This window comes from Bufo bufo, chromosome 8, assembly GCF_905171765.1.
Source record: "Bufo bufo chromosome 8, aBufBuf1.1, whole genome shotgun sequence".
In the NCBI taxonomy this organism is placed as follows: Eukaryota; Metazoa; Chordata; class Amphibia; order Anura; family Bufonidae; genus Bufo; species Bufo bufo.
In genome coordinates, this window is record NC_053396.1 from 199303782 (window position 1) to 199319229 (window position 15448).

At 48.2% G+C, this 15448-nt stretch overlaps 1 protein-coding gene across 1 annotated transcript; it reads right to left on the reverse strand.

Moving 5' to 3' along the window:
* Positions 1-191: 191 nt before the first annotated feature.
* NDUFA7 (NADH:ubiquinone oxidoreductase subunit A7) lies at positions 192-13379 on the reverse strand. The gene is made up of 4 exons (XM_040442691.1): positions 13234-13379; positions 11396-11445; positions 5516-5665; positions 192-382 (listed from the first exon to the last, which is right to left on the reverse strand). Exons 1-4 carry the CDS (start codon positions 13282-13284, stop codon positions 286-288), a joined length of 348 nt encoding a protein of 115 aa, XP_040298625.1. The 5' UTR covers positions 13285-13379; the 3' UTR covers positions 192-285.
* Between the last annotated feature and the right edge of the window lie 2069 nt (positions 13380-15448).

Sequence of the window (15448 nt, forward strand, 5' to 3'; positions counted from 1 at the left end):
TTCACACCTGTGGCATGTCCCCTATTTCTATGACCCCCAATGACTGTACTGGGGTCTGCTGGTATCAGTCATGCTGCATTTTTTTTTTTGCAAGAATCTGCAATGGAGGCGGATACGAACCCAGCCTAGAGGGAGCCTGGACGGTCAATTATATCAACATATTGCACAAAAAAAAAAAAAATTATTACAGAAACAATTAAAATTTTTCTTTTTCTTTATTTTGATTTATACAATATAATAGTTGAATAGATGCCTATATTTCAGATTCAGGTTTTCATGCTTCAGTCACAGGTACGGCTCATCACTTGACAGTTTCAGCTTGGGAGGACACGTTCCAGGTGTTACCGGCTTCTTTAGGGCTTTTGCAACGGTCACATCAGAGCTACAAAAAAATACATAAATAAAATAAATTAAAAAAGGATAAGACAACTATGCAATGATGCTCTGCATATGGCATTTTTAAGGCAGGGTTCACATCATGTTTTTGTCATATGTTTAGCGTACCCAAAAAAAGGTATACCGTACATTAGCAGATATCAGACGGATGCCATACTGTGGCATCCGTCACCATAGAGTTCCATTGTAAAAAAAAAAAAGTATACATTTTTTGCAAGACTCTGTAGGATGGAAAAGGAAGGCGAGGTACCACATTCTGCAGGATGGGAGTCATGCAAGAAAGTATACTTTTTCTTATACAGTGGAAGTCTATGGTGACAGATGCCGCAGTATCTGTCTGAGGTATCTGTGCATGTTAAACATATGCCAAAGACATGAAATAAACCCCGTATTTTACTGCATGTGTGAAATAAAAAAAGGAATCGACTCCCATCGGGGACATCCAAGAAAAGTAGACTCAAGAATGACATTTTCCATACCAGCTCCTTGGTTCAGCTCCACTCCACAGACTTAATGGTTAAAGGGTTTCCCACAGACACATGAACATGGAGGTCCCGAAGTCCCTTACAAGGATTGACCAGTGGAGCACATATGTGGCCAACACCATCTTCAACAGTCCCATAGAAGTGAATGAACCCATACACATTCACTCCATTTTTATAGGGGATTCTGGGACCTTCGTTCTCAGGATACCTGTGGGTTCTGGAGGTATCGGACACTTCTCTACTCAGAAAACCCCTTTAAAAGGCCAATTTGTAAGAGGTATGTAAGTAGGAATGCTTATATGAATAACCCAAGTAGCCCACAAATAATCAGGAGGCTCTGGGTGACCTAACAATCATTATATATGACAGTAAAGCCTCATGCAGACGTCCGTGGAGCGCGGTCCGTGAGATACTGGACCGGCATCCTGCGGAGCGCACAGAGTCATTGGTTGCTGTGCCGCCGCGCGCTTTGTGCCGCCGCAGTACAGTAATACACGTGTATAGATCAGACGAGTGTATTCCTGTACTGCGGCACAAAGCGCACGGCGTCATAGCAACCAATGACGCCGTGCGCTCCGCAGGATGCCAGTCCGGTATCTCACGGACCGCGCTCCACGGACGTCTGCATGAGGCTTTACAGACTAAAAAGAACTCCTTCAAATTCCACAACTGTTTTCAAACCATAACTATAAATGCTAGTTATACTTATTCCAAAGCCACCAAAATGCAAGAGTCTAGGGTGAATTCTTTTTTTTTTTTAACCCTTGAGTACCGAGCCACTTTTCACCTTAAATCCCAGGCCGATTTTTGCAAATCTGACATGTGTCACTTTATGTGGTAATAACTTTGGAACGCTTTTACTTATCCCAGCCATACTAAGATTATTTTCTCATGACACACTGTAATTAATTAAGGTCATACATTTGAGTCAATATATTTCACCTTTATTCATGAAAAAAATGCAAAATTTACCAAAAATTTTGAAAAATGTGCAATTTTCAAAGTTTCAATTTCTCTGCTTTTAAAACAGAAAGTGATACATCATAAAATATGTATTACAGTACTTAACATTCCCCGTTTGTCTGCTTTAGGGTGGGATCATTTTGTAAATGTAATTTTATTTTTTTAAGATGTTAGAAGGCTTAGGACGTTTAAAAGCAATTTTTCAAAATTTCAACAAAATTTTCAAAACCATTTTTTTTTTTTAAGCAGCAATTCAGTTATAAAGGGATTTTGAGGGGCTTAGGTAATAGAAACTACCCATAAATGACCTCATTTTAGAAACTACACCCCTCAAATTATTTAAAACTGATGTTACAAACTTTGTTAATCCTTGAGGTGTTCCACAAGAATTAAAGGGAAATGAAGGTAAAATTTCAATTTTTTTTCTGATTTTCCATTTTCTTCCATTTTTGCTGTATCATAGCAAGGGTTAAATGGAAAATAAACCTCATTATTACCCTGATTTTGCAGTTTACAAACCCACCCCAAAAATGTGCTCAAAAACGGTCGTATGAGCGCATGGCAGGGTTCAAACGAGAAGGCTTTTGGAAGCTATGTCGCATACGAAGACACCCTGAGGTGGCCCTACAGTGGAAACCCCCAAAAAGTGACGCCATTCTGGAAACTACACCCTTCAAGGAATATTTCAAGGTGTATAGTGAGTACTTTGACCCATCAAGGATTTCACAGAATTAGGAAACACTTGGCTGTGAAAATGAAAAATTTTATTTTTTTCTAGAAAAAGTTGCTTTACTCCCACATTTTTCACTTTCAAAAGGGGTAAGAGGAGAAAGTGCACCCCAGTATGTGTTCCCCATTTTCTCCCCATTCAGGAAACACCCCACATGTGCTTGTAGCCTGCTGTATTGGCGCACAGCAGGGCTCTAGAGGCAAAGAGCAAACTATGGATTGTGCTGGCCTGAATTGGTAGACATGGATTTTAGGTGCCATGTCGCATGTTAAAAAATTCCTGGAGGTCCCCAGAAATTGAAAACCCCCAAGAAGTGACCCCATTTTGGAAAGTGCACCCCTGTGCGAACATTTTAAGGGGTGAAAAGGGCACCTTTGACCAAACTGGTGTTTTACAGAAATGAATATGTAATCAGAGATATAAGGTGGTAAAACTACATCATGGATGAAGTTACTCCATGGATGAGTGGTAGATTCTGAAACCATCCTTGATGCACAGGCCAGGTTTCGCAATGGTAAATGGTGTCCTTCCTTATCCCCCTTTTGGAACACACCCTGCATATTTTTTGGGTCCTTCCCTTCCTCGCTGTTTGGGGGACTTCACCGGGGAAATGCTTCCCTGGTACAACTCGGGCACCATAACTTACAGAAGTACTGGGGCCCTCAATTGCTTGATTTGGAAGAATTAGGGCCTTTATCACCACCTCTTGAAATTGTAGGAATGTTCTCGTCTGGCCCTTTAGATCTAAATAGCACGTACGCATTGTACAGCGCCATCTGTACGAGGTGCACGGCCAGCTTTTTGTACCACACTCTTGTTTTTCGTGTGTGGCACTGTAGGGCTTCAGAACTTGATCTGAAAGATCAACCCCCCCCCCCCCACCCCCCACCCCCCATGTGCCTGTTGTAGTCCAGAATGCAGTCTGGTTTGGGGACAGTGGTAGTGGTACCACGTACAGGGGCTGGGGAGCTGGTGTTACTGTGAATGGTGGTCAGCAAAAGGACATTCCTCTTGTCCTTGTACTTAACCACCACCATGTTCTCATTGAGGAGAGCACGGTTGTCTCCTTTTCTCAATGGTTGCCCTACCAGGGATCTAGGGAGGCCTCTCTGATTTTTGCATACTGTGCCGCATGCCACAGTACCTCTGGAGGTTAGGAACTGGAAGAGTGGTAGACTGGTGTAGTAATTATCCACGTATAGATGGTAACCCATATCCAGCGGTGGGTGCAGTGAATCACCATGGTAAAAGATCATGTGACGTACCATGTGATGACCGGAGTGACGTCATCACAGGTCCTTGAACTATAATTAATGCTCACCACAGGTCCTATTCAGTAAAAGAGACAGACGGAGATGCCGGGCTACGCGATCAAGTGGATTAAGGCGAGTTAAATGATTTTATTTTTTTTTATTAACCCCTCCAGCGCTGTTTTACTATGCATTCTGTATTCAGAATGCTATTATTTTCCCTTATAACCATGTTATAAGGGAAAATAATAATGATCGGGTCTCCATCCCGATAGTCTCCTACCAACCGTGCGTGAAAAATCGCACCGCATCCGCACTTGCTTGCGGATGCTTGCGATTTTCACGCAACCCCATTAATTTCTATGGGGCCTGCGTTACGTGAAAAGCGCACAAAGAGGAGCATGCTGCGATTTTCACGCAACGCACAAGTGATGTGTGAAAATCACCGCTCATGTGAACAGCCCCATAGAAATGAATGGGTCGGTATTCAGTGCGGGTGCAATGCGTTCACCTCCCGCATCGCATCCGCGCGGAATACTCGCTCGTGTGAAAGGGGCCTTAGTCTTTTTAAGGCCTCTTGCACACGAACATAGGGGCTCCGTACCCATGCTGTGTACCGCATACGGCGGTTCCGCAATACACGGGTCACCAGCTGTGTCCATTCCACATCACGGATGCGGACCCATTCACTTGAATGGGTCTGCAAATCCAGAGATGCGGTGCGGAACGGAAGCACTACGGAGTGCTTCCGTGGGGTTTACGTTTCGTGCTTCCATTGTGCAAAAAAATTAAAAAATAAATAGAACTTGTTCTATCTTTTTGCGGAACGGACGGATCGCGGACCCCCAGTGAATGGGTCCCGATCCACATGCGGCTGCCCCACGGTCGGTGCCCATGCAAATTCCGGTCCGCAGCACGGGCACGGAACCCTTACGTTCGTGGGCAAGAGGCCTTACAGAAAGGAATGGTCGACAGTGTCAAATTCTTTTGGCGTCATGTATATGACCTTCTCCCGGATCACCTCGTATCTCACAGACCGGACACTCGCACACCACCACCTGATCTCGACCCCTTTCTGTTGGTGTCCCTCAAGCCTTTGTCCTAGGACCCCTGCTCTTCTCAATCTACAACTTTGGCCTGAGTGGCATGGCTTTCAGTATCACTTCTATGTTGACTACATGAAAATTCCCCTCTCTGGTCCAGGTATCACCTCTTTATTAAGAAACCTGAAATGCCCATCTGCTATATCCTCCATCTCCTCTCACTTTCTAAAACAGAAGTTATCACCTGTTCCCCATCTCACTCAGCGCCACCAACAGACCTATCTATCACAGTTAATGGCTGGAAACTCCCCCTGGTCAACCAAGTCCGCTGTCTTGGGGTAACCTTTAATTCTACTCTGTCCTTCAAACTGCACATACAAGTCTTTTCCACCTCCAACCCAAGATCTCTCAGATACGCCCATTCCTCAACCGGTAGTCTCCAAAAATGCTTGTACGTGCCTTACCTGTAACATCCTCGCCTACGGCCTCCAGATAAAACAATGGAATCCTTTACTGAAGAGGCAGAAGTGGGAAAACTGCCTCCTTATAGCAGCAGGGAAATTGAACACTTGCTGCCAGGTTCACCCACATCTCCAAGGTTTCTACCAGGACCTATCAAAACCTATTGCACCAGAAGAAATGACTTACCTGGGTGAGGATTCTCCAGACACCAGAGCCTTTTGTGGAGACATAATGATAGTAGGAGGTGCATTTTCTCGGCGTCCATCGTGAGTGCAGTAGTAGTTGTTGGCCAACTTGTGGTTTGGACCCACTGGAAGTTTTGGTGGAGGAGGTGACCTGATTGTAAGTAATGTCACATTTTATACAAACTATTCAGCATTACTTATTTTTACTGCATGTTTGTTATATTTTAATCATTTTTGTACACAAGCTTTACAATAAGCCCCTCGCCTCTGCTCCGGATGACAGCGGTTTTGGACTCCTAGTTGGTAATGCTGTGACCGAGCAGAGAGGAGAAGCTGAATGCACTTTAGTAAGTGCCATTTTCTGCTCATCAAGGTATTGCTGCTTCTGCAATGACCGACTCTATAAAAATATCACATGATCTAACCTCCCAGGTGAATGCCGTAAAAAATAAAGAAATAAATAAGGTGCCAGAAAAGCCATTTTGTGGTCCCTTCACTTCCCAAAAAGTGCAATATTGAGCGATCAAAAAAAGTGCTATGTACCCCACATGGTGAATGCCGTAAAAAAAAAAAAAAAAAAAAAAAAAAAAAAGGCTCTTATTTACAGTAGCACACTGCCGGGCGGAGGCTTCCGCCCAGCAGTGTGTTCGATGACAGGGCAGCGCTAAAGCCTGCCCATCGGTGACGTCACCGGGCTCACTGATGGCAGCCCTAAGGAGAGCCCGGTTCGTCACCGAAACTCCAGAAAATGCCTTTGCCCTGCGCGATTTAGCACAGGGCAAAGGAGAGCGTCGGAGCATGAACTGCCTGCTTTGTCTGCTGAGAGTAGGTCTTTATTACAGGAACCTCTTCGTGTTGAGGAACTTGAAGCTGTTGTCAAAAGTATGCCAAATGACAAAGCCCCGGGAATGGATGGTCTCCCGACAGAAATATATAGGTTACTAGCATAAGGACCCAGGAATCTTCAGATAGTCCGGCTGAAATCTCGCGCAGGTGCAGTACCGCCTACTGCCTGCGCCTGTGCGATCCAACCGCTCCTGAGGGCAACAGCCTCAAGAGTGTCACTGGGCATGCGCAGAGCCCAGTGACGTCTTCTTATCGCTGTCGCCCTCAGGAGCGGTCGGATCACACAGGCGCAGGCGGTACTGCGCCTGCGCGAGATTTCAGCCGGACTATCTGAAGATTCCAGGTGCCTGGTTTGGATGTATTAACGGACGTAGCGAGGAGGCGTGCTTGGGCTATAAACTAAGGCGGGCTAGGCACTGCAGGGGGGCGTTACTGGGCTCAGAGGGTGAAGAATAACGCCCCTCTGGGCACCTTCAGGGTTCATTTGCATAACACAAAGATCGCTTTTTTAGCAAAATGAAAAGCATGAATATAAGAAAGAAAACCACTGCAGGAGAGAAGACATTTTATTAAACATGGCAATGGTGAGAGCTTAATATGGTCAAACCAGGTGACAGATTCCCTTTAACAGTGACCTCCACAGTACCCTGCTGCCTTAGCAGTGACCTCCACAGCGCCCTGCCCCTTTAATGCTAGGGCTACACAACGACATGTGTTGCGACACATTTTGTCTCAACAATTTTTATAATGATAGGCTATGGTGTCGCACTACGACATGCTGCGACTGCGACAGTCGCAAAAAATTGATCCAAGATGGGTGCATGTAGCAGCGTAGTTGTGCCCTATGTGTCGTGCGACTTATGGTCGTCCTGTAGCCCTAGCCTAAAGCTGACCTACAGCAGTGAAGAAAAATGGCTGGGTTGTTATGGAAACCTGGAGTAAAACTGTGTGTATGTGGAGACTAAGGGCCTGCAAGCTTCTATTGGCTTATAAGGGACATGTGACCGTGTGTATGGCAGTTGGGATATGGCTTGCAGGCTTGTATTGGCCAATGCAGGTCATTTTTGGGGAATATCTCAGGAACGGTACATCCTAGATAGCTAAGACCCGGTCTAAAACCTTCCCGGACACCTGATGTATATGTGTGCCAAATTCGGTGAAGATCGCTCCAGTCATTTGGTCGCGCATAAAGAACAGACAGACAGACGTCAGGACAGACAGAAACTCATTTTTATAATATAAGAGATATGTGGACAGTACACTTTAATACCTCACTTGTTGAAAGTTTTGCAAGCAGCCTTTCATACAGGATCTCTCCCCGCCTCTATGAGAGATGCCGTTATTGTAGTCCTTCCAAAGCCTGGTAAGAACCCTTCACTTCCTACCGTCCTATCTCCTTACTTCCAACAGATGTCAAGCTCCTTGTGAAAGTTCTGGCCATGAGACTTGCTAACGTTGTCACCTCTCTAGTACCCAGACCAGACAGGCTTTATGCCTGGTAAATGGATGGCTGTCAATTTTAAGACAACTCTTTCTAAATCTATAAGCAAAGCCAAACAATGTTGGGCATAGAGTAGTTCTCTCGCTGGATGCCGCTTAGGCGTTTGACAGTATAGAATGGGAGTATCTGTGGGCAGTTATATACACTGCTCAAAAAAATAAAGGGAACACTTAAACAACACAATGTAACTCCAAGTCAATCACACTTCTGTGAAATCAAACTGTCCACTTAGGAAGCAACACTGAGTGACAATCAATTTCACATGCTGTTGTGCAAATGGGATAGACAACAGGTGGAAATTATAGGCAATTAGCAAGACACCCCCAATAAAGGAGTGGTTCTGCAGGTGGTGACCTCAGACCACTTCTCAGTTCCTATGCTTCCTGGCTGATGTTTTGGTCACTTTTGAATGCTGGCGGTGCTTTCACTCTAGTGGTAGCATGAGACGGAGTCTACAACCCACACAAGTGGCTCAAGTAGTGCAGCTTATCCAGGATGGCACATCAATGCGAGCTGTGGCAAGAAGGTTTGCTGTGTCTGTCAGCGTAGTGTCCAGAGCATGGAGGCGCTACCAGGAGACAGGCCAGTACATCAGGAGACGTGGAGGAGGCCAACAACCCAGCAGCAGGACCGCTACCTCCACCTTTGTGCAAGGAGGAACAGGAGGAGCACTGCCAGAGCCCTGCAAAATGACCTCCAGCGGCCACAAATGTGCATGTGTCTGCTCAAACGGTCAGAAACTGACTCCATGAGGGTGATATGAGGGCCCGACGTCCACAGGTGGGGGTTGTGCTTACAGCCCAACACCGTGCAGGATGTTTGGCATTTGCCAGAGAACACCAAGATTGGCAAATTCGCCACCGGCGCCCTGTGCTCTTCACAGATGAAAGCAGGTTCACACTGAGCACATGTGACAGACGTGACAGAGTCTTGAGACACCGTGGAGAACGTTCTGCTGCCTGCAACATCCTCCAGCATGACCGGTTTGGCATTGGGTCAGTAATGGTGTGGGGTGGCATTTCTTTGGAGGGCCGCACAGCCCTCCATGACCTCGCCAGAGGTAGCCTGACTGCCATTAGGTACCGAGATGAGATCCTCAGACCCCTTGTGAGACCATATGCTGGTGCTGTTGGCCCTGGGTTCCTCCTAATGCAAGACAATGCTAGACCTCATGTGGCTGGAGTGTGTCAGCAGTTCCTGCAAGACGAAGGCATTGATGCTATGGACTGGCCCGCCCGTTCCCCAGACCTGAATCCAATTGAGCACATCTGGGACATCATGTCTCGTCTATCCACCAACGTCACGTTGCACCACAGACTGTTCAGGAGTTGGCAGATGCTTTAGTCCAGGTCTGGGAGGAGATCCCTCAGGAGACCGTCCGCCACCTCATCAGGAGCATGCACAGGCGTTGTAGGGAGGTCATACAGGCACGTGGAGGCCACACACACTACTGAGCCTCATTTTGACTTGTTTAAAAGGACATTACATCAAAGTTGGATCAGCCTGTAGTGTGTTTTTCCACTTTAATTTTGAGTTTGACTCCAAATCCAGACCTCCATGGGTTGAAAAATTTGATTTCCATTTTTTTTATTTTTATGTGATTTTGTTGTCAGCACATTCAACTATGTAAAGAACAAAGTATATTAGAAGAATATTTAATTAACTCAGATATAGGATGTGTTATTTTTGTGTTCCCTTTATTTTTTTGAGCAGTGTATATCTCCTTCATAGAGCCTTTTTACATAGGATATTGGTACGGGATACGACCCAATGTGTGAGGTGCATGGCTTCTCCTGCTGATTCGATGCATGTGCTCTGGCATTATCCGATATTAGATGGGTCTTGGAAGGGAGCACTGGCTCTGATTTATAGGATATATCAGATTACAGTTCCTAATAACCCCCCCCCCCACTTGTGTACTTAAACACGTTAGGCACTGGGGAGTATATCAGCCTAGCTATTGCCAAGATACTACATCAGGCGAGGAAGCGGATACCATTGTTCTGCTAGAACCTGCTGCCCCATCCATTTCAGTGCTCAATGGTAGGGAGTCCCGATTGAGGGGAGGGTGTACCTCAAAAAGTTTGAAGGTCAGTGGAGTATGTGGATTCTGCACATTGGGCTGGATGCTGTACGTCTTGGCGTCATAGTGGACACGTGTGGACGGCAGGACCTTTGGAAGTAGGTGAAATTGTACTGCTATGAGCCTAGTTCTTTCAGAAATATATTTGTTCATACTGGATGGGAGGTGTTTTGTACTGTTCTTGTTGATTGGAACTGTATATGTACAGTAAAATCTTGAATAAAAAAATTATCTGATTTAAAAAAAAAACAAAAAACAAAAAAACACAACAACCACCATTTTTATGGCCACCTCCTAGCTGCGGTGCCGTCTCCAAATATCAGGAGGGCACACGTTCCCTTTTCTGCATGCGGCCGTGCAGTCTGAAATCTTCAGCCAGCAAACTGTGCATGCACCAGCGGTATGAGGTTGAGGCCAGCAAGATTTGGAGCGCCATCATGGTAACGTCACTGGAGCCGAGAGGTGGACAGGAGGAACGGGGTTACCTGCAGATGGGCCTTGCTGGACTCCAGTGCGGTTCAAGGGGTTCTCTGGGTTCAGGGCTGAACCCTGATACATTTTATTCTTTTACTATATGAGTGGAGCGTTTCCTTCCTTGTCACACGGCATTGCGCAGCACAAGCCTGTGACGTACCGGGCTTCACATCACTATGTTAGGGCTCATGCACACGACCGTTGTTTTGCGGTCCGTTTTTCACAGATCTGTTCCGTATCGGAGATTTTTTTTTCCCGATTTAAGTCCTCTTCCGTTCCTGCACAAAACATATCCGTATGGTTTCCGTATTTGAGCCGTTTTTTTCTGCGGATCGTATACAGAAACGGTAACTTATTAATCATCAAACTCATGAGCAATATGGGCTGGGCATAGCATTTCTACAGTATGGATCCGCAAAATACGGATGTGTGTCGTGTGCATTCCGTCTCGGGCCGTGATTTGCGGACAATAATAGGACATGCACACGGAGTAACTTCAGCCCAATTGAAGTGAATGGTTACGCATACGGTCCGCAAAGAAAACAAAAAAAAACACGGAACGAAAGCGGAAAGAAAATACGTTTGTGTGCATGTGCCCCCTAAGGGTTCATTCACCCCCATAGAACTGCCTATTCTTGTCCGCAATTGCGGACAAGAATAGGACATGTTTTGTTTTTCTTCCGGAGCCGCGGACCGGAAGATCGGGGTCGCGCTCAGGAAGTGCTGTCCCTATCCATTCCTGCCGCATAGAGAATGAATGGGTCCGCCCCTGTTCCGCAGAATTGCGGAACGGGTGCGGACACATTCACGGACGTTTGAATGGACCCTTAAGCGGAGACTTCCACCTGGCAGTGAGCCCAGTGACGTCACAGGCACAAATGGGCGGTGTATAGCGCTGCCCTAGGCGGTTTTGGAGGCGGGTACTATGCAAAGTAGCATTCTCCATCTATAGCAATACCATTATTGCCAATGCTTACCTGCTTGCAATTTCCGTATAACGTAGCTGTAATTTTGATTGAAGATTATGCTGTGGGTTTAAAAAAACACATTGTATAAACTTATTTCATGTATCTCAAACACTTCCCAAAGAAAAATGTCTTAAAGCGAGTCTGTCACCTAATCTGACCCTTTTAGACAGCTCCTGTGCCCACATTACAGTGGTACCTTTATTTGTGCTCTCCCTCGCCGAGATCTTCAAAAAAATACTTTAAATTTATGCTAATGAGGTTCGGCCCAGGGTGCGGCGTTACTGCAGCAAGTGCCCAGGTCCCTCAGCGATGTGCCCAGAAAACCACACCTTTCACCCCTCTGGCCGCCCTTGTTTCCTATTAAACAGAGGGGGGGGGGGGGGCGCACGCTGGCGACAGAGGGGGGGCGCACGCTGGCGACAGAGGGGGGGGGCGCACGCTGGCGACAGAGGGGGGGGGCGCACGCTGGCGACAGAGGGGGGGGGCGCACGCTGGCGACAGAGGGGGGGGGCGCACGCTGGCGACAGAGGGGGGGGGGCGCACGCTGGCGACAGAGGGGGGGGGCGCACGCTGGCGACAGAGGGGGGGGCGCACGCTGGCGACAGAGGGGGGGGGCGCACGCTGGCGACAGAGGGGGGGGGGCGCACGCTGGCGACAGAGGGGGGGGGGCGCACGCTGGCGACAGAGGGGGGGGGGCGCACGCTGGCGACAGAGGGGGGGGGCGCACGCTGGCGACAGAGGGGGGGGCGCACGCTGGCGACAGAGGGGGGGGGGCGCACGCTGGCGACAGAGGGGGGGGGCGCACGCTGGCGACAGAGGGGGGGGGGCGCACGCTGGCGACAGAGGGGGGGGGCGCACGCTGGCGACAGAGGGGGGGGGCGCACGCTGGCGACAGAGGGGGGGGGCGCACGCTGGCGACAGAGGGGGGGGGGCGCACGCTGGCGACAGAGGGGGGGGCGCACGCTGGCGACAGAGGGGGGGGGCGCACGCTGGCGACAGAGGGGGGGGCGCACGCTGGCGAAAGGGGGGGGGGCGCACGCTGGCGACAGAGGGGGGGGCGCACGCTGGCGACAGAGGGGGGGGCGCACGCTGGCGACAGAGGGGGGGGCGCACGCTGGCGACAGAGGGGGGGGCGCACGCTGGCGACAGAGGGGGGGGCGCACGCTGGCGACAGAGGGGGGGGCGCACGCTGGCGACAGAGGGGGGGGCGCACGCTGGCGACAGAGGGGGGGGGCGCACGCTGGCGACAGAGGGGGGGGGCGCACGCTGGCGACAGAGGGGGGGGCGCACGCTGGCGACAGAGGGGGGGGGCGCACGCTGGCGACAGAGGGGGGGGGGCGCACGCTGGCGACAGAGGGGGGGGCGCACGCTGGCGACAGAGGGGGGGGGGCGCACGCTGGCGACAGAGGGGGGGGGGCGCACGCTGGCGACAGAGGGGGGGGGGCGCACGCTGGCGACAGAGGGGGGGGGGGGCGCACGCTGGCGACAGAGGGGGGGGGGGGCGCACGCTGGCGACAGGTTCCCTTTAAAAACCAAAAGCTGTCAAATGACAGAGGAGAATAAAGACAGTCTGGCAGCAGTACTGTGCACTGGGTGATCTCTGCAGCGTCTCCTGGGAGTTTAGCGGGAGCTCTAGTAGCATTTTGTTGGACATTTTGGATCCAGATACAAACCTGACCTGAACTACCCTTTTATTCACACAATGCGGTATAACCAAGGCAGAAATCGCACACCTCCATCCCTGAACCGTCACACCTGCTATGCCCAGTAACAGATACAAGCGCTTCCACAAGTTCTCCGTCTACTGTCAGTTATACTGTGCCATGAGCACGACGTCGTGATCTTACCCCAGACGCCCAGTTTCTCAGCTTCTGAATTAATTTGGTTGCAGTGGCCATGTTACCCGTCAAGGGCAGAAAGCGGAACCTTTATGGAGAGGGAAGGATTAGACGGACACACCAGCCGCTGCTGAAAGGGTAGTGACTTGTATGGAGTTGCTCCTGGCAGGTATGATGTCATAGGAAGAGGCGGGGTCTCAACAGACAGGGGGCGGGGCCTCAGGATTTGCCGGAGATTCTACAGACTGAGATCGTTGTTGGAGAGAGGAGAGAGGAGCAGAGGCGGCGGCGGCCGGTGTGTGGAGGAGGGGACGGACTGCTCTGTGTACTGGGGGGGAGGAAGGATCCTTGTACTGGAGACTGTATGCTGGAGGGCTGAAGGCAGAGGGAGTGATGTATTTTACATGGGACTGTATGCTGGAGGGCTGAAGGAGTGATGTATTTTACATGGGACTGTATGCTGGAGGGGCTGAAAGTAGAGGGAGTGATGTATTTTACATGGGACTGTATGCTGGAGGGGCTGAAAGCAGAGGGAGTGATGTATTTTACATGGGACTGTATGCTGGAGGGCTGAAGGCAGAGGGAGTGATGTATTTTACATGGGACTGTATGCTGGAGGGCTGAAGGCAGTGAGAGTGATGTATTTTACATGGGACTGTATGCTGGAGGGCTGAAGGCAGAAGGAGTGATGTATTTTACATGGGACTGTATGCTGGAGGGCTGAAGACAGTGAGAGTGATGTATTTTACATGGGACTGTATGCTGGAGGGCTGAAGGCAGGGGAGTGATGTATTTTACATGGGACTGTATGCTAAAGGGACTGAAGACAGGGAGAGTGATGTATTTTACATGGGACTGTATGCTGGAGGGCTGAAGGCAGTGAGAGTGATGTATTTTACATGGGACTGTATGCTGGAGGGCTGAAGACAGTGAGAGTGATGTATTTTACATGGGACTGTATGCTAAAGGGACTGAAGACAGTGAGAGTGATGTATTTTACATGGGACTGTATGCTGGAGGTATTTTTCGTAAGCGCCATGATTGTAGAGAGGTCCAGGTGAGGGGGGTACAGATGGGACTTGGTTCCGGAGGTGGTGACAGTCGGCAGCAGTGTTAGGAAAAGAAGCCAGATGCACAGTGTTGTTGGATACGATGACTCCAAGGGGCCGAAATGTACAGAACAGCTTTAAATCCTTTTTGGAAGTACATGAACTGTAACTTTGGAGGTATTTATATATATTTGTTTTTTAATGTGTAATTAATTTTCTTAATATATTTTCTAGATTGCTCTTTGCATACTTTTGGCGAATGAATCACGGTCTACGGATGAAGTTATATAAATATCACAAGCAAGAAGGGAACGAAAGGGGAGGGAGAGATGTGTCTTCTAGTTATGACTGTTATGGAAGATATGGGATTTCTTAGTTTCTGATTCTGTATTTGTATCATCTCCTATAGGGGTTACACGGACAATGTCATGTGGGACTTCATCTTCAGGCTTCACCTGATTTTATGTTTTTTTGGCATTTAGATATGATAATCTCAGTTATGGTATTCACACACTTTTTTATTTGGTATAGTTTTTTTGCACTTTATTGTATGGCCTGCATGAGACACATTTGCCCCTTTGTTGTGGGCTTTGAATGGTCTCGTGCAGACACAAACATCATATGAATTGATATATTTTGTACATATTTTTGCACTATTTATAACATTTAATTTTTAAGGGGCAATATTGCTCCTTTTTTTTGGAGCCTTAAAGGGAACCTGTCACCGGGATTTTGTGTATAGAGCTGAGGACATGGGCTGCTAGATGGCCGCTAGCACATCCACAATACCCAGTCCCCATAGCTCTGTGTGCTTTTATTGTGTAAAAAAAATGATTTGATACATATGCAAATTAACCTGAGATGAGTCCTGTCCCTGACTCATCTCACATACAGGACTCTCAGGTTAATTTGCATATGTATCAAATCGTTTTTTTCCCACAATAAAAGCACACAGAGCTATGGGGACTGGGTATTGCGGATGTGCTAGCTGCCATCTAGCAGCCCATGTCCTCAGCTCTATACACAGGATCCCGGTGACACGTCCACACTATGAACTTTATCATGGTATTAATTATGGAGTTACACAATAATTTATTTACGTTGATTGAATGTATTTTATTAATTATATGTATATTAATAAATTTATAAGCTATGATTATATGTATTTTTTTTAG